The sequence below is a fragment of the Clytia hemisphaerica genome, unplaced genomic scaffold, assembly GCF_902728285.1.
Source record: "Clytia hemisphaerica strain Z4C2 unplaced genomic scaffold, Clytia hemisphaerica genome assembly, whole genome shotgun sequence".
Lineage (NCBI taxonomy): Eukaryota > Metazoa > Cnidaria > Hydrozoa > Leptothecata > Clytiidae > Clytia > Clytia hemisphaerica.
In genome coordinates this window covers 1785379-1809681 of record NW_027104530.1, presented here as the reverse complement: position 1 = coordinate 1809681, position 24303 = coordinate 1785379, and the positions used below count along the sequence as shown (strand labels likewise).

At 36.5% G+C, this 24303-nt stretch overlaps 2 protein-coding genes across 3 annotated transcripts; one reads left to right on the top strand and one right to left on the bottom strand.

The window, feature by feature from the left end:
• The first annotated feature begins 2620 nt into the window (after positions 1-2620).
• LOC136822318 (uncharacterized) lies at positions 2621-5331 on the top strand. The gene has a single exon (XM_067078556.1). It carries the CDS (start codon positions 3817-3819, stop codon positions 4714-4716), a length of 900 nt encoding a protein of 299 aa, XP_066934657.1. The 5' UTR covers positions 2621-3816; the 3' UTR covers positions 4717-5331.
• Positions 5332-5623: 292 nt separating this feature from the next.
• On the bottom strand, positions 5624-15357 carry LOC136822317 (uncharacterized). Of its 2 annotated transcripts, XM_067078554.1 has the most exons (4): positions 15261-15357; positions 14509-14559; positions 14187-14277; positions 5624-7359 (listed from the first exon to the last, which is right to left on the bottom strand). In XM_067078554.1, the coding sequence occupies exon 4, from the start codon at positions 7327-7329 to the stop codon at positions 6226-6228; it is 1104 nt and encodes a 367-aa protein (XP_066934655.1). In that variant the 5' UTR covers positions 7330-7359; positions 14187-14277; positions 14509-14559; positions 15261-15357; the 3' UTR covers positions 5624-6225. The 2 variants fall into 2 exon arrangements, with proteins under 2 accessions (XP_066934655.1, XP_066934656.1); XM_067078555.1 differs by lacking the exons at positions 14187-14277; positions 14509-14559; positions 15261-15357 and adding an exon at positions 12575-12639.
• Positions 15358-24303: the final 8946 nt, after the last annotated feature.

The window sequence follows — 24303 nt, the reverse complement described above, 5'->3', positions numbered from 1 at the left end:
ATAGAATATACTGGGCATGTTTTTTTTGTAACATCCTAAGACTCCTAAGGCTTCAAAAAATTTGGATATTTCTTATAAAAGAACGTGTATTTTCACAAGTTTTTACAAGTTTTGCTTAGTTGTTCAGTTTCATTGCTGTTATGGTGGACTTTCTCTACGTTATTAACCACCGTATGAAACAGTAAACCTAACCTAACCAAATTCGTCGCTACCTGGGTCGAGACTTTGTCTGTCGAAAAAAAGTTTACTAATAAAAATTATACAGCATAAAATGTAATCTGCAATGGCAATATACAAATCTTTTAGAAGTTGATGAAATTTATTTTTCTTGGTTGATGGAGGCGATATATTTTTATAGGGATATACATGTCGCGCGTGTCCTACCAATATCAAAATGATTTTAAAATTTAAGATTTTGATATAAAACACAAGGAATCTTGATTTCCAAAAAGATCCGGATAATTTTTAGAAAAATCGAAGAAACTGGAAAAAGCTATGAAGCTTTTGCGAAATTTGGATAAAATGGAAGATTCAAACAAATACCGCAAAAAGGTTAAAGAGTCGCGCATTCGCGAAATCAAAAAGGGGATTTTTAAGTTCATATTCATTTTTCTTTCCAATAAGATACAAGTGGTTAAGCCTCAGAATAAGTCGAAGAAGGAAGTCTGCAAAAACTTGATGATCTAAATTGGTCAAAACTCAAAAACTCAATCGGCGTTCATCCGCTTAAGTCCCGGGGGGGGGGGGGGCATTGGGTTTACCAATTAACGATATGTGAGGCGAAAGAATTGGTTTTTAGAATTGAACCCTTACGGACAGTGCAGCAAAAAATCATTTTTAAATTCATATTAGTTTAACTAAAGTTTTCTGTTTCTAACAATCGACTTTGCATAAATCAAAAGTAACAATGTCGTTATTTCCATAAATCAAAAAATGACGACATCTTTTAAAAATCCCGACACGTTCAATTGAGAATCCGTCAGAATAATCAAATAATCACGACACACGAACTAGATTAAATACGGCATCAATATTGACTCATCTGGCTTAATATCTCATTAATATGACGTCAAGATTTAAATCGCTTTTTTGTATCTCGATAAGACATGAAAAATGCATCCAAAGCCAATATTTTCGTCGAATTAATTACCTTTTTTTGTATTAAATTGAATGCCAAATAAGCTTTTTTTGACCTTTCACTTTCGCAAATGGGAATAATGTCGGTAATATAAGAAAGATGCGTTGGTTTATAGTAGGATTCATTTTGATTAAATAACGAGATTGATGAGTCGAAAATTTGTAACTGGTCATCAATGTAAAAAAGTATACATAGTACAGTTATGTTAAAATTAAACATTTGTATTGTTGGTCACTCATCATATAGCCATACCAGTATGATATGTTATAGCTTACTTGGTATTGTTTAGTAATGTATCTGGTTTTGTGTCTTGCACTGAATGTTTTGTAATGATGGTTATGGATGGCTTTAGAATGCAATTTTTATAAAATTGAATTTCGAATGGCGGATTAAATAAAAGTCAAATTTCCCAGCGGGAATGAAATTTAAGGATATTTTTCCACCGGGTACGAAATTTATCAAAATAAACCAAAGTGATGGTTGTGAATCCACATGCTTCGTGTATATTTGAATTTACGAGTTTAAGATCTTAATCTATGTGCAATACAGTGTAGCTTGATTATCTAACAAGAGCATGAATTGGTTTTAATTAGGAATGAAATAAGGAGAAGATTAGAATGCAAGAAGAGTGCAACATTTTTATTAGGTTAGAAGTTGCATCTGCATCTAAATGAACCAAAACTACAACTATCCCATCCCATTCTCATCCACCTGAGTCATTCGTTAGAAAGAATCTACAGTAGACCTTTAATCAGAACAAAATGAAGAAATCTTACTGGGATTTCTTTGCTCTTCTGGGTTGCATAGTACTATCTTTTCACAAGGTAAGTTTTGGAAAGGTTTGTTTGAATATTTCATCATCAGTTGATCACATCATAAACACACCGGCCTGTGTAACAAAACAAATAATCTTTAGTAGTAGAGGGCCAAACCTTAGGATCCGCGACAACTTTTTTAGGACGCAACCACATGAATTCTATCCGAAAGTTGGATGTATTTGAAGACATTTTCGCGAGGGGGGTCCGCTGCTAAAGCCTGGCAAAATTTTTTAGGGCCCAAATTGGGAAATTGGCCCCGTAAAAAATTGACGTTAAGGGCGATGTAAAAGTTTTAAGGATGACGTTAACAAAGTTCAAGAAGGAAGACACTTTTATAGGAATAAAGAACTGAGTTCATACAGTTTCTTACATTTAAAATTCATATTTATAAAGAAGCTTATCATACCGAACGCCTATACCTTTCAACAGCAGAAAAAGCCCAGTTGATAGAAGACTTTACTAAAAGACCCCTACCGCGAATACCTTTTTTTACATAAAATCATAAAATAGAATTTTGAATTTATTAGAACTTGGTTTTCAATTAAAATAGTGCTTATGATTAATAGCGGTTCAGTTCAAATGACGTATACTTCTAATAGTCTAAGCAACCACTCGAAAGCAAAATAAATATCTTTGCTCTGACAGAAAGAGGCTTTATTGATGATGTTTGATTGAAACCAAACTTTAAATTACATTTCTTTGGCTTAAAGCTCAAAACACAATAAAACTTTAAGTATTAAGGTCAGATAGATAGATTAGAGTGGTGATATGAGGACTATTTCATACATTTTTAGAAGGAAGGGATTATTTTTTGTTAAAGTTTACTCATTCTTCAACATAGAGTTTATCAGTAGTGCTGTGGGAGCTTAGAGGAAAACGTTAGAACATCACTGTATACATATGATGTAATGGTTGTTGGTTGCTGTCATATTTGACTTTAATTTTTAAGAAATGGATTTCCCAGAAAGATGGACTTGTCTGTTAAGGGGCCTATCAAAAGACACTCTTTCTCAGTTTTCAAATAGCTTACAACTTATCATTTTCAGTCAAAAACTTTATGCTAGGACACATTCCTCTATTATTTTATATCTCCATTTTTTCTTAATTTGAGTCAAGTACATTAAGTGCTGTGTTTTGAAAATTTGAGAAGAATATGTTACCTTTCTATGACGTCACCTTTTTAAACATTAACTCATCTGTTTACATAAAAGTATCATTGACACGACTTATTGTAAGAATCACTTCAAAATAACGTACACAAGAAATTGAATGAAGTGGACCTGCTCTGATTGTTGATGATAAAAAGTATAATTTCAATAAAGGAATAAAGGGTAAGATCAGTGTTATGGGTGAGGTAGCCAGGGTTAAGTTGTCGAATTCAAATCAGCTGAGGAATCTTCAAATCTAGAAAAATCGACATCAGCACAGCCTTATACCTCCCAAGAGTGTTAAAAGGCTGCCAAAGTTGTCATATTTCAGATTAAATTATTTTCTCTATTTGAATTTTTCAGGATAACAAACACAGAGAAAACAACAAATTGTGTCATGCGAATGGACAAGTTATAGACATGATAACCTTCTGATACTTATGAAATATTATATCCACAATACTGAAAAAGAATTGGTTTTGATCAGGAATTTCTTGGTTTTTGCTCAGTTTTTGATCCAGAGAGGGAAGACAAAAGTACACGAGAAATCAGCTCCGAGAAATAGCAGACGTTAATATTGGAACGCACCATCCGTCTAGATTTCCTGGTTTTGATACCTTGAATGCTAGTGCGACAAAATTTGAATTAATAAAAGAAATATTTGGATTGATTCAAAAGAAAGAAAGGAGCGATAGCTGAGTGAGCAAATTTGATGATCACTATGAAGTTGATAGTATTCTACACGTTATCCCTCACCACCTTCATTACGGACACTTTTCAAAAGAATATTCAATTACCGGACGTTTATTGGCATCCGGACGAGCCAATGTTTAATACGAAGAAATGTCTTCCAGTTTCTACAACTATCTATGTTAAAGAGTTTGATACAATGAACGTTATCTGCCCAAATCGTGACTTAAATAACGCTATCTTGGACAAGATGAGTAGATCGAAGTCGAAATACAACTATAATCTTTTAATGACTGAGGATAAAGAACTATTCAAAGAGCGCAAAAAACGTACAGGAAATAAAGAGGCTGACACAATTTTCATATGTCGTGAACATAAAACATTGGGCCAAAATGGTCTACAACTATCTGTCATTGATAAATATCGAATCCAGTTTTCCCCGATTCGGGCATCATCAAGCCAACCGGAATTTAAGGCTGGACATACTTATTACTTCTATACAACCAGCAACGGCACTGAAGCTAGTCTAGGAGTTGATAGTGGTTCAGCCTCCACTAAACACATGTTCTTCAAAGTGGAAGTTTGTTCAAATGACGATCAGATCTGCAAGGATAGAGATGAGAGAATTAATCGCTGTATTGAAAGGAGACAGGTTAAACAACCCCAAGTCTCAGATGAGTATAATAGTAATGGTAAAGTGAATTGGGAAATTCTAGTACCAGTCTTGGTGGTTTTGTTCTTTGTGGTTGGAATATTGGTCGGTGCTTTGACACCATCTTTTATTGAATATATGAGGAACAGAAGAAAAGCTTCTCAACTTAGAACACAGGAATCTGTTTCCACAGCTTCAACTTCTGAAAAAGGTGGATCTTCTCCATGTGGTGAAGAAAGTATCTTCTTACAAAAAGCTGGTGACAAATGAATGATATATTAAAAATCTCTTGAATTGGTTTAGCGAGAGAAAGAAGGCAAAGAGGATAACTCTGAGTTTGGGGATTTGTGAAGTGCGACACCATGAAGTATCTACCTCACACGAGAGCAGCTGCAAGAACTGTTGCAAAAGATACATTCAAATCGTAATTTTCACGAAGACTTTGAGGATTTTGTAATAGTGAAAATTGTGTTGACGTCAAACGAAATTATTACAGAAAGTTTAAAACTTTTCTATTCCCTAGGAAGGTTGAATAGGATGTAAGTCCGTCTTAAAAGAAGAGGCCAGAGATACAATTGCAACAAAATTCTCGTTACTTGTAATTGTCAATTGTAAAATGACATTTTAAAGGAACGCGAATTTTTCTCAGTTTTGATAATCTCAACTGGATATCTTTAATGCTCCACAATGCAACTTTCTGTATAAAAAAGCTGAATGGATTAGCCTCCTGGTGAACAGTTTGATATTTGGAGACCGCTCATGAGCACACAGCTCTTGTAAATAGAAATTTAACTAGGAATTTAAAATATCAGGATGTAGATTTTATCGAATAATGTATTTTTTTTGTTGGCTTTTATCGATGTACATATTCTTGTCATTTTTGGAGTTTCAATCGTCTTATTTTTAACAAAATCTAAATGAATTGTTTGAGCTAACCCTAGATCTTGCAAACTACCCCATCATCAAACTATAATATTAGTGTTCTAGTGGATCCTATATGTTGCACAAATTGCAAAAACTTTCCTCATTGGATAAGTATTGAAATATTAGAATATGCTAGATTGCTTGTTCTTATATTGTAAAATATAAAATGAAATTCTATTTATTTAAGATATCACATCATTAACATTAAGGCTAAGATTTACAAATTATGGTATACTAAGAAAACCAGGCTAAGTCTGAGGCTACCACGCTGACATAAAACGTCCGCGTATGTCAGTATATTTTTTATCCAGTAAAAGCTACCTAAATAATAAAATCAAATAACGGGTAATGTTATGTTCCAAACATTCGAAATAGCCGCAAAGTAGAATAGACGTTACTGCGCAGAAAAAAAGTCGTGGCATCTATTATAGGCTACCCAAATAATGAAATATATAAAGGTTAGCACCACAATCACGTCTCAAATAAGGGCATGCTCAACGCAAGCAATAATCAATGTTATAGTCCCACAGGTACCTTAAGGGAACTTTTTTTTGGCGGGTATATTTTGACGAGCTGCAAAAATCCTGAAAATTTTTAATTTTGGCGAATGATGAATTTTTCTAAATTCGCCGAATTCGCCAAAATTAGTTTCCGCCAAAATAAGTTTCCTTAAGGTATAAGAAGCTAGAGGTTTATCCTTAATTCATAGAAAATGGACAATCACCGTCATATCAGAGTCAGTACTTCATTTTTCAATTTTATACTGCAAAGTTTTAGATTCAGTTCTTTTTTTCACATCGTTTGTTAAGCAAATATTCCTTTCTTTCAAAACGTACAAGAATTTTTAACATCCAATCAACTGGGTATCTCCAAATGATCAGCTTTGTGTCTTTTAGCAGTCCTATTTGTCATTATTGGGCTAGCAACAGGGCTGGCAACAGGTGTCGAATTAACTCGACCATTATAAACTGATGGGAAGTTGACACTATATCGTTTGCCTGCAGGAAGCTGGAATGATGTCTCAGCTGTGTTCTGATTGGATGCTGAAACTAGTCCCAGTTTCTTGTACAAAAGTCTCTTGACGTCTTTTTGAAGGAAGATATAGATCCATGCGTCGAATAGATTAGATATAGCGTAAGAGATAAAAACAGCTGTTCTCAACTCAAGGCTGTCATTACCTTGAATGACCCCGACAAAAAGTAACGTCAGATCTGCACCAACCATAAAAACCATGAAAGTCAAGATCAGTAGAACTGGAATAAAGAATTTCGATCTACGGAAGATGTAGAAAGAGCTGCGTCGTCTTTTCCTGGTCTTCGGTGAAAGTTTCAGAATCTCCAAGTTAGGTGCTGGTGAGATTCTGGTGATTTTGTATTTCTTGAAGATGAAAATGTAGGTTGTAATGGCAAGGATGACGAATAGAAACTCCATTGTTGGAAAGAAATATGTGAAAATAACAGGCTCCCAAGCCCATCCAACTAATCCACGGGCAACACAAATTGCAACGGTGATTAATCCAGATATAATCCACGTGACTATTAACAGATTCCTTGCTTTTTCTTCGCTCCAGTATACAGGATATTTGATGTTCAACACAATCTCGAAAAGTCTGTCCAAAGTCAAATAGATCATATCCAAGTAGAAAACAAGTGATACACCAGTGAATTGTATAATGAGAACGTAATGAAAAACTTCATCCACTTTAGACTGTACATCAGGGCTGTATTCCACAAATCCATTCAAGATGTTGATGACTTCTAAAGTATTTATGGTGAATTCACATACACTCAAGTGGATCAGATACCGTTGTTGAATCTTGAACCTGGATTGTGGGAATAACGTAACAAGGAGGTAGATTCCAACTCCGTGTAGGATTGAGTTTGCCAAGTTTAATACCAGTAAAGTGATTTTCAACCACAACGTCATATTACCATGATCAGAAGCCATATGTAATCCCATTTGTTGAAATGCGGAAGGCGGCAGTTAAGCCTAATAGAAAGAAAGTAGGAAATATAGTAAGATGGGAAACAATTATGGTTGTACAGAGTTTTTTTTTGTTAGAACCAGTGATTTGCTGATTTTTTGCTAGGGCTTGACTTTTTGACTTACTTACTGTTTTTCAAAAAAAGGACGATATGAACTTGAAATGAAAATCGAAAGACCAACGAAAAACTGCTTTGCAATAAGACGTGACCAAAGCTCTGTTAAACCTATTTGATCAAATCTTTGCAACCCTTATTCTCACAGACCCACTGGGAACCCTTCCCACTGGAAATATTTGCCAAAATATCGTATGCGGTGGAAAATTTTCCAACTTCACTGCAAAATATTTACCATTTTTCTCATCTCCACTGAATTTTCTAGGAATGGAAACAATGGAATTCAAATCCCTAGCCATAAAAAAACAATACAAATATTAATCCCCATCGAGTTTCAGTCCGTTATTTATATCCCCACTCTGGCTGAAAAGATCCTACCGGGTCTGTGAGAAAGGGGTGTATCTTTGATATAATATTGAAAACAAGTATACATATAAGCCAGTAAGACAAGTCAAATAGGAGACGAAAAGATTATAATATTTTCAAAACATTGATATTTTCTTAATATTTTTTACATAAAAAAAGACGAAAGGGAGAAGCTAATTAATTTACTATAAAAGCTCAAAATTTTAGAATTCGAGCCCATTGGAGTCTAAAATGAAAAGAAAAAAACTTTTCCCCCCATGTAGGTCGAAACTATTCTTTAATTTGTTCATTGATAATGATGTAAAAGTAGTCTACATACTTTAACGTAAAAACCTTAATCAAATCAACCATATCTGAAAAAGCCCGCTGCGCGGAAATTTACCGCAGCATTTCATACGAAGTTTGCTGAAATGACAAAATGAGGAAGTTGCTGGCAAGTCATCGTGTGAACTTGTATAAAACTTTTGTTCCTCAAACACCCTTAAAACTGAAGCTAGCGCTCGCGAGTTGACTGTTCTGGGCCACAGATATCGTATATAAAACACTAGATAGAGCTACTCCGTCCCTAATTGAATCAAAATAATCCACCATTTTTGATAAGTAGACCATAGTTCGGTGCCGGCAATCTGATCGATCAAGCCTATCTTTCACCTCGTCGCTTCGCGCCATTCAGGATTTTTTGCTTGGTTTGACAAATTACCGGTACCGAACTGTGACCTACCTGTGAGGGTAGCTCTATCTAGTGTTTTATAAAAAATATCTATGGTCTGGACTCATTAAATACATGGTACAGTACAGTAAAGGCTAGTAGTCAAAATAAGCTAGTATTTTTTATTCAAAATATGCTCAGCAAAAGACTGGATTACATGAATCATTTAGATTCATCTCTGCACATGAGAAATATATATTCAATAGAAGAACTAGAGAATTAACGAAAAGATGTGTAAAATGAACGCTAGAACCAATATTGGGCTTTTCCAGAAATACTCCGCACCCCTATGTTGAGGATATCGGATATCCAGGGGGATAACAATTTCCGTTTAAAAGTGGAAATCCAGGGGGTTAAATATCTACAAGGGAGCGGCTATCCAGGGGGTAAAGTGTCTTTTCAAGTAAAAAATACGATATCAAGGGGTAAGCATCTTTATAAGAGAGGATATCCAGGGGGTTGAGCATATCTTTAAGAGTGGGTATCCAGGGGGTCTTTAGTAATAAAGTAGGATATCCAGGGGGTTCAATACTTCGAAAAATCAATATCCTCAACAGTGGGGGTAAAGATTTTTTCTGGAAAAGCCCATTGAATCCTGGTATTGAATTCAGCAAGTCCTACATTTAAATTACTACAATTACAGTGTATCGCCCCTGAAATGAAACTTCCGTATCTCTATTTTCTTTCCCAAAAGTTATTCTACTAAGCTTTGATGTTAACAATTTCTTTAAATCGCTCAAAGTGATGTCACTTTTTTCATTGGCCCCTAAAATGTAGCTTCCGTTTTACTGCCATATTTTAACAAAGAATCACAATGCAAACATGAAATTGCTAACAATTCCTATGGAGGCAATCTGTTATGATATGAAAAAATATAATTGATTTATAACTTTGCCTTCATACAAATGGTTGTTAAAATGTAGGTTTGTGGCCCCTAAAATGTTGGTCCAAATACAGTAATTCCCACAATAGTGTAAAAATGAATTATTAAAGTGTAATAGAAAGTTTCACACGAAAAAATAATTAATTTTAGGTTGATTCAAAAAAGGTTTTGATGTTTTGAACCAAAGCTTTGTGTTCATTCTACACTCATGGGAAATTAAAGAAGAAAAATCAAACTTCAAAGAAAAATAAGAGAAACATTTTTCAGAAAATCACAGTTATCACAGATGTTTTCAGCCCAGTATTGAGAATCAAAATGAAACAAATCGTAAAATTCAAAAAGACAAAACTGAATACAAGGCTTCCTTTCCACTGCTCGTGACGACAGAATCGAAGCTAAAAACAGACACGTACGAAAACCTGGATGATGGCTTGACATTGAGAAATGTAAAGTACCTTATTGTACTCATTATTGATGGTCACGTGTTTTGCTTTGATGAGAAGGTCATGTATTTTAGTGAGGATAAGGAAATCAGGGTATTCTTCCGCCTGATACGTCATTGGTTACTCAAAAGCTTGACTAGCTTAAAGAAGCTTGACCAGCTTAAAGGGACATAACAGTACTTGCGAAATTTGTAAACAAACTGCATGCAGCGGATACAAAATCAAAACAAATGTCACATGTCAAAATAAAAAATCAAACCAAATATGGCTAATTTTGATTGTTCAATTGTGATTTCAATTGTTCTCTTTAATGACACGTGCTTCGCACAATGTTTACATTTTACTACTTTAATGTCCCTTTAATGGAAAGCTTCACAAGTACGAAGAGGTAAAGTCAAAAACTTTTTCCTCTGCTACACGTCTTTGAATCGAGACGACTTCAACCTCCTATCCGAAATCTGGAATGAGTGGGCAAAACCGGAGTTGATTCAGAAACAGGGAGAAAGGTTGGTATTGCAAAAATTGGCTTGTATGTGGACTGGATGAATCAGACAAAGTTTAAACGAGCTGAGGCAATCCTAAAACCAACCATCAACACCCAAAATGCCTGGACCATCCCCCACTTCATCATCACCTATAAATTCCCCTCTTGGTCTACGAAGGTAGTGCCGCATACTAAAAATACAAATTTGAGCGAGCTGAAGATGAGACGATGAAAACAACTGGAAAGCACGTCACTCGATCCCATGAAGCTCCGGATACGTGTTTACATAGGATAGAATAAAACCTTAAAGTCAAAGAACCAAAAAATAATCTCCGTCCATGGGTCAATGCCCGCAAAAACACCATACAGCGAGTAAAAGAAAGCAATTCCCAGATTAAAGAGAAAGAGTGGAATAAAATGAAAAACAAATAACGAAAGCGGAACAAAAATGAAATATTAGACAAAGTGGAAAATGGGAAGAAATCAGTTCGAAACTAAGTACAATTTGCAATTACGTTCTCAGATCACAATTCGGTAAGAAAGCTTGCCGCTCTGCCGATGGTTCGAAACCTTTGATGACAAGAGTAGTTGAAAGTAAAATTCAGAACTGTAATATTTCCGTGTTTTTAACCCAGCTCAGAGGGGGGGGGGAGTACTAGGGTTGCGAGCTGACGGGGGGATGCCGCCCGACCTTCGACCCTCGGACCCTTAACGGGACTAAAAAGGGGGTACTAGGGTTGCGAGCTGACGGGGGGATGCCGCCCAACCTTCGACCCTCGGACCCTAACTGGGACTAAAAAGAAGCCCTAAAATGATGGTTTGTTATCAAATTGATTTTACCAAGTTATTTTACGAATTACCAATAAACTTTTGAGTTTCTAAGTCATTCTATGCCTGATGATGTTCCTAAATATTTACTGCACATGCACTTTTAAGAGGTTATTCTCAAACGGTATTGTCATTTTTCATGTTTAATGTAAAAATAGCAATTTTCAGTGGTCTTCTTTCAAATAACTGTAGCTGATACATAAATATAATTATATGATACTAGTAAATTTTCGTTTCTAGCGCCACGAGATTTACACCAGGAAGGACTGGGTGAAAGTTCAGTGTAATCGAGCCAGTTATGTAACCACTATGGTCAATCAAAGCAAAACCTACATTTTAGGGGCCACCAGCATTTTAGGGGCCACACACTGTAAATGAATTTTAAAATCTTCAGATCTAAGTTATATCTACTAATACCCCCTGAAATTTTATTAGACTAAAAAAATTGATAGACTACCAGAAATCAGGGTGTTCATAACAACTATTGCGACAAAAATTCCCTTCTCACAGACCAGGTGGGAACCTCCTCGCACTGGAAAAATTGGCCAAAACATCGTCTCCATACTAAAACTGTCCACTGAAAAAAGTCGAAACCGCAAAATATTGTGCTATTTTTCCAAACTTGAAAAAAATCCTTAAACTTAAAGAACATGAATATTAATCCCCATCGAATTTCCGTCCATTACCTCTTACCCCCACTAGCTTGAAAATCCTGCCGGGTACTGTGAGATGGGATGTTATAATAGGAGATAAGGAATGTTTCTGGATCTTTAACAAATTTTCAACCGGTCTCCAACAAATTTTAGTCCATGATCTTAGCTCCACTCCACAACAAGTACACAATTTGATGACTTTTTTACTCTAAACCTATATAAATTCAAAATTCCAGGAGAAAAATATGCTAACTGATTTGGGAATATAATCTATAGATAAGCCAAACAAATACTTGACTCCTAATTATCTCGTTCGCCACTCAAATTCAAAAGCACATTAAAATGACAGATTCGAAATCTTTAGATTTAAAGCGGTATAAGGTTACTAGTTTCAGACAAAGATGTGAGTGATAGCATTTGAAAAACAGGATTCATCGTAACTCAAATTATTATTGTTCTGGTTCCCTCAGGTCTCTACTAGAGTGTTTATGAGTGCTGTAATGACGGTAATTTTGAAAAATATCACTGCTTTTAGATGGAAGATGGAGCTCGAGTGACCAGACTGGAAAATGTCAAGGGTGCAGAAAAATAAAAAACTGATTTGAATTGTAACGTTCAATTTAAAATCTTATAGAGTAGGGTAAAGCTTCGAAAGACACAAAAATGACCTGGGGACTTTAACAGAATCAGTAAAAATAAGACTAGTAAAAGCACCCGTAGTCTAAAGTGAAAATCTTACCTTTTTGGATGCTCATATCATCCCACACACAGAGAAAAAACCAAAAAGTATTCTAATTAATTCACGTTCTAGACCCTCTAAACATGTTTCTTAAAGTGTTTGTGATAAAATTTATATGGTTTTCACAAGTTGAAAATTGTTACTTTTCTCAGATAAACTAAATATCTTGTCATATCATAAAATTTTTCCCTAATATCAGATATCTATAACCATATGAAAACTAGCTAAAAAAGAAAATGAAAAAGAACATACCTAAACCAACAAAACCCAAATGTAAAGATAAGTAATCTTGGCTTTTAAGACCTAAAAAATACATTGGAAAGCATTGGAGACAGTCCTTATCAAAAAATCTAACCATGAACAGAAATCAAGGGAAACTTAGTGCGAAAATTCACTGCTCTCAGAAAATTGATACAAATCTGTCAACCGTCCCACAAACACTATGGTTTTACCACTTTAGCGCGAAGAGAAAAACACTGTTTTTCAAAAATATTGAGTAAGATAGTGGACAAATCAAACATAACCTTCAGATAACGAGTGAATGTATACAAATTTTCTACATTATACGTGGTCACTCGAGTATCAGAGAAAAAAACATTTGTACGAATTCTGATTTTTTGAATATCTCCTATCTGATAACCTAAAAAGTGATGTTGCATGTGGAAAATGCAAAAATAAATTAATAATGCATGTCATCTCCATCCTTCCCAGACCTTCAACTGTTCCGTACAGGGACCCTACTACGTGTACAGGATCAATATTAGCCCAATGTGCATTTTGCTAATCTGAAAGATCTCCGGCCGTTCTTTTTTTACGGAAAGTTAATTTATGAATCGGAAATACTTACAAAGAAACAGCAAAATAACTCAAAAACCTTTTCCATACTTTTTTGGTACAATTCCTGAACTTTGCAATTTTTACATGAAATAAAAAGGATTCTTCTGAAATCTTCTGATTCCTATAATAATAGCTTGAACCAAAGCCATCACTCTTAATTTAAAAATCCCACCCTTTTCCCATTAATGTAACATAAGAACACAAATCTCATCGACGCCTAGATTTTTTTCCTAACCCAGCTGGCACACAACGTTTTTTCGACGTTTATCTAACGTTCACAACGTCCATATAACGTTAGATGAACGTTAAAACAGAACGTTAAAACAACGTTGTGTGCCAGCTGGGAATGAGTCAAATAACATTTTGAGGGTTTTAGTGGTAAAATGATCTAGATAGATACAAAGTGTAAAAGGAGAAAGTCAAATCTAAAACAGAAATGCTTTCCATATAATGTCAGACCTTGTCCTTTTTTTCTTTGAGAATGTAGTGTGTCAAGAGAAAAGGTTTTAGTTTTAGTTCGGGACACACTGGAAGTAGCAGAAACTCGAACCAAGTCCCTTTGTTCGCTTTTTATTATTCGGATAGCACTCAAGGAGATTGCGAGTGGCTCTGGGTGCGAGAGATTAGTAATTACCATTTTGTATGCATTTACAACTTGGATAGTTATCAAAATAAGGTAAAAATTTACATTGAGGAAAAGGTTATTTCAGTTTAAAGATAGGAAATTAAAAGGACGAATATCAAAGTCCAAAATATTAAAATAAAGAAAATATACCTGATGGCAGACCCATATTTCGCTTCTTCTCGATGTACCCAAATTTCAGTTAGAAGGTTAGTTCACAAGAAAATCTGCGAAGGATTATTCACTAAAAGCAATAAAGGGTTTGTAAAGTTGATTGAGACAAGTGGTTACTGTTACAAAAACTTTGAAATGGAGAAATTTTTTAAAACTATTTCAACTTCAATGAAAAGACTTCTTTCCCCGTGTTCCATCAGCTTCGAATTTTTTTCGACGATCCCAAAGGAACATGGTGGGAATTGTAAAAAAATGATGGCTTTTCTAGAAAACGAAAAAGAAATAGGGAAAATCATCTTACCAACAAGGTTCAAACTGGTCTGGAGATTGAAATGACTTTTTGGACGACTCTCTGTTGAAGGAAAAAAGAAAATGGTGCATATTTTTAAAGATAACGATATTCTAAAGCTACAGGAATGAAAATGAACCAAATAGAAATCGGCCTTAAAGTGAGACGTGCTGTTAATAGCTTAAAATGAAACCGACTAATCATCGAGTCGTCTAAGGCCACATATCAGGGATTCCCGATTTCAATCTTTGCTCTTTCCGATATTTTGGACCGTGGACCAAGTGACAAATTATCGACGAAGATTTGTACAAAAGTAAACGATTACAATTTTCACAACAGTAGTTTTTTTATCTTAGAATAGTGACAAATTATCAAAAAATATTAATTTAAAGGACGGTTCTTTATGAAGTAGAGTTTTTGCTTCTTCATTTTTCATCTTCACTTTCGAAAAATTTTTGAAATTGTTTTCTACAATCTTTTCAACAAGCACAAAACCACTATTTGAGTCAAATTCTATCAAAAGTTTACAGCCTTTTTTGTCTCCGCTGCAGAATATTTTCTTGTTTGTGACAGACTTAACATTCCAAAGTTTTTCACTTCTATACCTACAGTATATCAAACACAAATAAAAAATTTCTTCCTAGTTTATGTTTCAAAAAAACACCATCAGAGAACGGAAACAGGCTGTAACAATATTTTGATGTGATCAAAGAAATGTCAAAAAAGGGAACAGGGGGAAGGAAGAATCAATAATTGAATACTACCTGTGATCTGATGTGAACGCCTTTTGGCTTCCAAAATTCATCTCCACAGCTCACCCAACTTCCTTACTGTGGTAATTAAATTGTTCATAAAAAAGGGCTGAAAAGTATACACCGAAAAAATTAAAAATCACAAGCCAACAGGGCTTTAGAAATCGAATCGAAACATAATATTTAATTCTTTAAACAAAAAAAAATATAAACATTTTAGATGAGAAAGTCTGAAACAATCCTAAGAAGAATAAAAAAAACTAGTCTAGTTTGTGGTGAGAATATTTTTGCGGCAGAGACATTGGTTCTTACCTTTAGAGCCTTTAGATGAAGCTTATTTAGGGGGTACAAAAACTCAATGTTTTGTCAGGAAAGACATTTTACCAATAATCGTATACCGATAAAGAATGAACCACACCAAAAGAAAATTACATAACCTTTTCCTAGGTAAAATTCTTCCAGGAGCCATTTTAGTTCAGTTTCACAAATTCAAATATCTTTTTTAAGAAGTCATTGCTTGAAGTTATGTAACTCAGTCAAAGTCAACTGAATGATTGATTCATTCGGCTTACTCATTGACGGGGGGGGGGAGGCAATTGACCTTATCATTCAAACCATAATCTAAAGTTGATGTGTTTTAAGCATGCACTATTTGTTTCGCTTGCCATATCGTTGACCAATCCTTCAATCCTAGCAAAATATATAATCCTTCGAGCAGTATAATTTCCGAGAATAACAATCCGGAGACTTTATATGTACTTTTTATATGTAAATGAAATCTTAGCATCAAAGAATAAAAGAATCGTATTTTCTTTTTCATTTTGGACCCACCTGGAGAGGCTTTTATTGAAATACTTAAAAGCGATTTGACTTTGATACATGAGGCCCTCAGCGGACCCAAAATTCACGCCATCACGCTAATTTTTTTTTCGATTTCACGCCATTACGCCTAGAAAATTTTAGACCACGTTTAGACCTATTGGTATGGATAAAACACCGTTATACAAACTTAATTTTTGCCCACAAATAGGTGTGTCTTCAGTTCGTCAATCAGTTTTTCGGCATTCTCAAACGCGTAAGTCAAGATTATATCATTTTTCCTATCTGAAACACCCAAAAAATCCGGAAGAAATTTGACATCTGTTTTTCTATTCTAAATAATACACAGGGGTCAAATTCTAGTTTTTTCAGGTGTTTCCGATGCGAAAAACGACTTAATCTTGACTTGTGCATATCAAAAATTGTTTGACAACTGGTGGGTCACATCAAAGGGCCCCGGTTTGAAGGCTGAGGTATATTTGAGTAAATTAACAAAGCCCACCCTTGGGCAACGGAGAAAATTTTTGAATTTTGAAGGGTTCAAAGTGCTGTTTTAGGACCCATTTCAATTCAATTTGAAAAATAATTCATGTAAAAAAAATGGAAATCTTTTAAACCTACAAGTAACTTTTTTTGGTAAAACTATGAGGGGCCACGCTCCATGGGTCCCCCCGTTGACAGGACCTGTGGGCATTAACTGTGAACAACCATGGTTTGCGCCGAAGGGAGAAATTTTCCATTTAGTATGGCTAAGATCTCCCTCAATTACTCTCTTTTTTCCAAAATATGGTTTAAACATCACAGGATTCCTTTGATCAATGCCAATCTACTCAAAATTACACCTCATAATAAACCTGTTGCTTCTTTCTGGCTTTGGATAAACTAGTTCAGGGGAATTTAAGCTTGACCCAAAATTGGCGTACACATGGAATTTTTTGATTGAAATCCGTTCATTGGCGGGTCCTTAGGATCGAAAAACCGTCGAGTGCCATCAAGCACACTTTGAGCATTTTCCATAATGGCGGAAATTTCAAAATGGCGGATTTGAAAATTTTCAAAAACTTAATGTTTTCAAACATAGGCATATTATATACCGTTGGAAAGGATTTTTCATGCTGAACAACTCTTTTGCTTACGAAAAAGTCTGAAAATGTGAGGAATAAGCGTCAAAAGCCATGTATGTGATGTCAGTGTTTTTTAGAATTTTAGTGACGCTTGAGACCAAATTAATTTGTTGTTCTACGGGCAGATCGTTAGAAAAATATAGGTCGGTCGGTCGGTCGGTCGGTCGGTCGGTCGGTCGGTCGGTCGGTCGGTCGGTAGGTCGGTAAAATAAGAATAGATTTTTCATTTATCAGGGTTGGCAAGGTACCGAAAAAACTTCCCAAAATTTTTTTTTTATCTTCGATGAAGACCATAATAAAATTTATATAATTTTGATACTTCTTGTTGAGTTGAACTCTCATTCATCAGAAGAGTGCTTGACCAATCGGAATCGGAAGCATATATATACTATTGTCGAATGAAGTTAATGAGTTTTATTTCAAAACTAATAGTTTCACGCCGTTGAGACGATCATCAGTTGAAAATAAAATTAAAAAAACTAAAGTTTGTTTTGAATGTTTACGAAGAACAATGTACTGGCTTCTTTTGACAACAATTGACGTCAGTCTTTCGAATCGTGTTGTTTTAGCGTGAACTTGTTCACGTGGCGGCATTTCGAAATCAGTTCGTTTCTGGAGTTCAACAGCTTGTCGGGCTGGTTGAATGTTGCAATTTCAAACTTTTCACTGAGACAAAGTGAACATTTTACCGAGGCACGGTTGAAGGGCGGACAACGACGGATTGTTTTCCAAGTAATCTTTGGGTGTCGGTTTTTACGTTTCAACCTCCAAATTTCCTTAGAAAGTTCTGTCTCCTTTTCGTACTTCTTTTTTTTTTTTTTTTTTTTTTTTTTTTTTTTTTATTGAAACAAAAACACGTGTACACTACGAACATATTACAAAACATTACTTAAACATAAAATATAGTCCCTCCCCCCGCTAGGAACTAACGTTATATCGCCAGAGGTACTAGACTATGTAAAAAAATAAATAAGTAATAAAGAAAAAATCTTGGAGAAGGAAGCTACAATTGTTAGGTAAAAGCCTAAAATAAAGCACCGCTAAACCTTCCAGTTTCGTTAAGAAATTCAACAAAAGGCATTCGATCGGGTGTGGCACGATGGCTTACTCTTTAAACTCAAATCTTATGGGGTGACTGGACCGTTGTTTTCCTTAATTCGCAGCTTTCTTAACGATAGGCATCAGAGAGTTGTGTTAAATGGAAAAAACATCTGAGTGGAAGCGAATCAATGCTGGGGTACCTCAAGGCTCGATTCTTGATCCATTGTTCTTCTTAATTTATATTAATGATCTTCCAAAAAACCTTGAGTCAAAACCGAAGATTTTTGCTGACGATACCTCTTTATTCTCTCTTGTGATTGATCAACTCTTGAGCCTTGAAGTACTTAACAGAGATCTCTCCAGGATAACTGACTGGGCTCATCAATGGAAGATGTCTTTTAACCCTGACCCATCTAAGCAAGCCATTGAAGTCTATTTTACCTGTAGACTCACTCCTCCTAATGCTCCAGTAATCTCCTTTAATAATTCTAATATCGCGACCAGTGAGTACCAGAAACATCTTGGTCTAATCTTAGATTCAAAACTTTCTTTTGATCGCCATCTAGACGAGAAGATAAAAAAGGCCAATAAAGGAATTGGTCTTATTAACCGGCTTCGCAAGCATGTGCCTAGGAGATCTCTACTAACCATTTATAAATCTTTCATTAGGCCTCATCTTGATTATGGTGATATCGTATATGACCGCCCGGGAAATGCTACCTTTGTGCAGAAGCTTGAATCTATTCAATATAATGCCTGTTTAGCTATAACAGGCTGTTTTCGTGGAACGTCTCAAGAAAAACTATATTCAGAACTTGGTCTTGAAAGTCTTGCTGACAGGCGCTTTGCTAGAAGAATGACATTCTTCTATGGAATTATTAACAATTTAGCCCCTTCGTATTTACGTAACTACCTGCCAGTAAGACTTACAGCACCAGGTGGCCTTAGAACAAGAAATCCTATTTATCCTCTAAATATACGAACTGAGCGTTTCCGTAACACTTTTTTTCCGTACTGCATATCTCAGTGGAATGTTCTGGGAGGTAATATACGAGATCTACCTTCAATTAAAACTTTCAAAAAAGCAATCTATGAATTTTTGAGACCCAAGCAATCTCATGTTTTTTTTACAGGGAACTTTTGCTTACGAAAAAGTCTGAAAATGTGAGGAATAAGCGTCAAAAGCCATGTATGTGATGTCAGTGTTTTTTAGAATTTTAGTGACGCTTGAGACCAAATTAATTTGTTGTTCTACGGGCAGATCGTTAGAAAAATATAGGTCGGTCGGTCGGTCGGTCGGTCGGTCGGTCGGTCGGTCGGTCGGTCGGTCGGTCGGTCGGTCGGTCGGTCGGTCGGTCGGTCGGTCGTCGGTCGGTCGGTCGGTCGGTCGGTCGGTCGGTCGGTCGGTCGGTCGGTCGGTCGGTAGGTCGGTAAAATAAGAATAGATTTTTCATTTATCAGGGTTGGCAAGGTACCGAAAAAACTTCCCAAAATTTTTTTTTTATCTTCGATGAAGACCATAATAAAATTTATATAATTTTGATACTTCTTGTTGAGTTGAACTCTCATTCATCAGAAGAGTGCTTGACCAATCGGAATCGGAAGCATATATATACTATTGTCGAATGAAGTTAATGAGTTTTATTTCAAAACTAATAGTTTCACGCCGTTGAGACGATCATCAGTTGAAAATAAAATTAAAAAAACTAAAGTTTGTTTTGAATGTTTACGAAGAACAATGTACTGGCTTCTTTTGACAACAATTGACGTCAGTCTTTCGAATCGTGTTGTTTTAGCGTGAACTTGTTCACGTGGCGGCATTTCGAAATCAGTTCGTTTCTGGAGTTCAACAGCTTGTCGGGCTGGTTGAATGTTGCAATTTCAAACTTTTCACTGAGACAAAGTGAACATTTTACCGAGGCACGGTTGAAGGGCGGACAACGACGGATTGTTTTCCAAGTAATCTTTGGGTGTCGGTTTTTACGTTTCAACCTCCAAATTTCCTTAGAAAGTTCTGTCTCCTTTTCGTACTTCTTTTTTTTTTTTTTTTTTTTTTTTTTTTTTTTATTGAAACAAAAACACGTGTACACTACGAACATATTACAAAACATTACTTAAACATAAAATATAGTCCCTCCCCCCGCTAGGAACTAACGTTATATCGCCAGAGGTACTAGACTATGTAAAAATAAATAAATAAGTAAATAAAGAAAAAATCTTGGAGAAGGAAGCTACAATTGTTAGGTAAAAGCCTAAAATAAAGCACCGCTAAACCTTCCAGTTTCGTTAAGAAATTCAACAAAAGGCATTCGATCGGGTGTGGCACGATGGCTTACTCTTTAAACTCAAATCTTATGGGGTGACTGGACCGTTGTTTTCCTTAATTCGCAGCTTTCTTAACGATAGGCATCAGAGAGTTGTGTTAAATGGAAAAACATCTGAGTGGAAGCGAATCAATGCTGGGGTACCTCAAGGCTCGATTCTTGATCCATTGTTCTTCTTAATTTATATTAATGATCTTCCAAAAAACCTTGAGTCAAAACCGAAGATTTTTGCTGACGATACCTCTTTATTCTCTCTTGTGATTGATCAACTCTTGAGCCTTGAAGTACTTAACAGAGATCTCTCCAGGATAACTGACTGGGCTCATCAATGGAAGATGTCTTTTAACCCTGACCCATCTAAGCAAGCCATTGAAGTCTATTTTACCTGTAGACTCACTCCTCCTAATGCTCCAGTAATCTCCTTTAATAATTCTAATATCGCGACCAGTGAGTACCAGAAACATCTTGGTCTAATCTTAGATTCAAAACTTTCTTTTGATCGCCATCTAGACGAGAAGATAAAAAAGGCCAATAAAGGAATTGGTCTTATTAACCGGCTTCGCAAGCATGTGCCTAGGAGATCTCTACTAACCATTTATAAATCTTTCATTAGGCCTCATCTTGATTATGGTGATATCGTATATGACCGCCCGGGAAATGCTACCTTTGTGCAGAAGCTTGAATCTATTCAATATAATGCCTGTTTAGCTATAACAGGCTGTTTTCGTGGAACGTCTCAAGAAAAACTATATTCAGAACTTGGTCTTGAAAGTCTTGCTGACAGGCGCTTTGCTAGAAGAATGACATTCTTCTATGGAATTATTAACAATTTAGCCCCTTCGTATTTACGTAACTACCTGCCAGTAAGACTTACAGCACCAGGTGGCCTTAGAACAAGAAATCCTATTTATCCTCTAAATATACGAACTGAGCGTTTCCGTAACACTTTTTTTCCGTACTGCATATCTCAGTGGAATGTTCTGGGAGGTAATATACGAGATCTACCTTCAATTAAAACTTTCAAAAAAGCAATCTATGAATTTTTGAGACCCAAGCAATCTCATGTTTTTGATGTTCCTGACATTCAAGGAGTGATCTTTCTTAATCGACTTCGGGTCGGTTTCAGCCATCTCAACGAGCATAAATTTAGACATGGCTTCCGCGACACTTTAGACCCTTTCTGTGGTTGCCGAACTAACTCTGTTGAAAACACTCAGCACTTTCTTCTGCACTGCTCTATATATTCCCATGCAAGACATTCTTTGTTCGACAAACTTCAGACCCTAGGCATTATTTTTCATCCGCCGCTTAACCCTCCTTTTTTCTGTCGGCTTTTATTATATGGGGATGAAAGTTTGACTTCAAATCTAAATAAATCTATTCTTTGGAGTAGTGGTGAACATTATAAAGCTGAAATCTGATTGGATGATATCAATATATACGATATAGATTAAAGACACCTTAAAAATGCGTGCTTGTCGTACTTAGCGTTCTCTATACATCAAACCATTACTATCATACTCTCCTTGAAACAGACGTAGAAACGTGGTTGTCTGACATGCCCACTAAACAATGTTTAGTCATATACCCTCGAAGTCCGTGTTTGCCGTGCTCAGCGTGTCCGTCAAAATATGTTTACTCGTATACCCTCGCAGTCCGTGCTTGCCGTGCTCAGCGTGTCCGACAAAATATGTTTAGTCATATACCCTTGAAGTCCGTGCTTGCCGTGCTCAGCGTGTCTGAATTGTCAAAGAAAATTCTTACACCCTACCTTTACTTTACACCCTACTCATACACACCCTTTACACCCTACTCATATACACCCCCCCCACACACACTTGGCACATACACCCCCCCCCACACACAGTGTCTTCATATCCCGTGTTTGCCGTGCTCAGCGTGCTCATCAAACGATGTTAGTAATACACCCTCGCAGTCCGTGCTTGCCGTGCTCAGCGTGTCCGACACAATATGTTTAGACATATACCCTTGAAGTCCGTGCTTGCCGTGCTCAGCGTGTCTGAATTGTCGAAGAAAATTCTTACACCCTACCTTTACTTTACCCTACTCATACACACCCTTTACACCCTACTCATATACCCCCCCCCCACACACACTTGGCACATACACCCCCCCACACACAGTGTCTTCATATCCCGTGTTTGCCGTGCTCAGCGTGCTCATCAAACGATGTTTAGTAATACACCCTCGCAGTCCGTGCTTGCCGTGCTCAGCGTGTCCGACACAATATGTTTAGTCATATACCCTTGAAGTCCGTGCTTGCCGTGCTCAGCGTGTCTGAATTGTCGAAGAAAATTCTTACACCCTACCTTTACTTTACACCCTACTCATACACACCCTTTACACACACTTGGCACATACACCCCCCCCCCCCCACACACAGTGTCTTCATATCCCGTGTTTGCCGTGCTCAGCGTGCTCATCAAACGATGTTTAGTAATACACCCTCGCAGTCCGTGCTTGCCGTGCTCAGCGTGTCCGGCACAATATGTTTAGTCATATACCCTTGAAGTCCGTGCTTGCCGTGCTCAGCGTGTCTGAATTGTCGAAGAAAATTCTTACACCCTACCTTTACTTTACACCCTACTCATATACACCCTTTATACCCTACTCATATACACCCTTCACACACACTTGGCACATACACCCCCCACACACAGTGCCTTCATATCCCGTGTTTGCCGTGCTCAGCGTGCTCATCAAACGATGTTTAGTCATATACCCTCAAAGTCTGTGCTTGCCGTGCTCAGCGTGTCCGTGAATTTCGAAACAAAAAAACGTGGGCCTTTTGTTTTCAATTTCCAAGACCAGACGAAGGAAACCCTTGGGCGGTCCGGCAACTGGTAAGGCAAAGCAGTCAGAAAGGAAAATGTTCACAAATCCCAGACCGGGCAGGATTGGTTCTGGTCATTGAATTCTTGAAGTTGAAGTAACTTAGAAGTTGTAATTTTAACTAGAGATTGCGTTGGGTAGTTTCAGCTGAACATGGCATCGAATTATATTCAAAAGACTGGTAGCAAGAGGGGCTATGGATCCTGTCAGAGTTGTGGGCAGGAATACCACAATCGGAAAAAGCCGAAAGTTTGCGACTGCGGAAGAGAACTCGGTGGGTCTTTTGTTTGCGACAGTGACAATCGTAACAACCTGAAATTGGACGATAAAAAAGTTCTTCCAGTCTCCGTTGTTGTTTACAACGATGACAGAGGATGTCTAAAATCTATTAAAATGAACAATAACGGAAACAGGAAGTTCTTGTTCGCAACAAATTCCGATTTAGTTTGCTACAACAATGACTGTCGCGATTTGAGGTCCGCTTCTGTAGCATCAAAAGTTAGCTTTGAATGCAAACATTCGAAGCACCCCAGTGTGCAGCCAATGTATTCAGTGACGGAATTTCAGCTCTGTGATATCACAGAATTTACTCCAGACCTGAAAAAACAAAGTGATATCGTTGAAATGCAGTCTCTTCTAAACAAGTCTGACTTTAAATATCCTGCCGTTGCTAAAGTTTCCTGCAAGAGCTACACAGTGAAAGCTTTCACCAGCACTACGGCAGAAATGAATTATGTTCACGTGAAGGTTGCTGCCATAAAAGGTAACGGAAAGAACCAAATTAGGTGTATGGCCAACGACTGCAGGAAGAAGAAAGGTCGCACAAAAACTGTAAGTAATTTTTCACTGTTTTTTATAGGAAATAGCATTCTTTGCTTAGCTTTTTTCAATTTT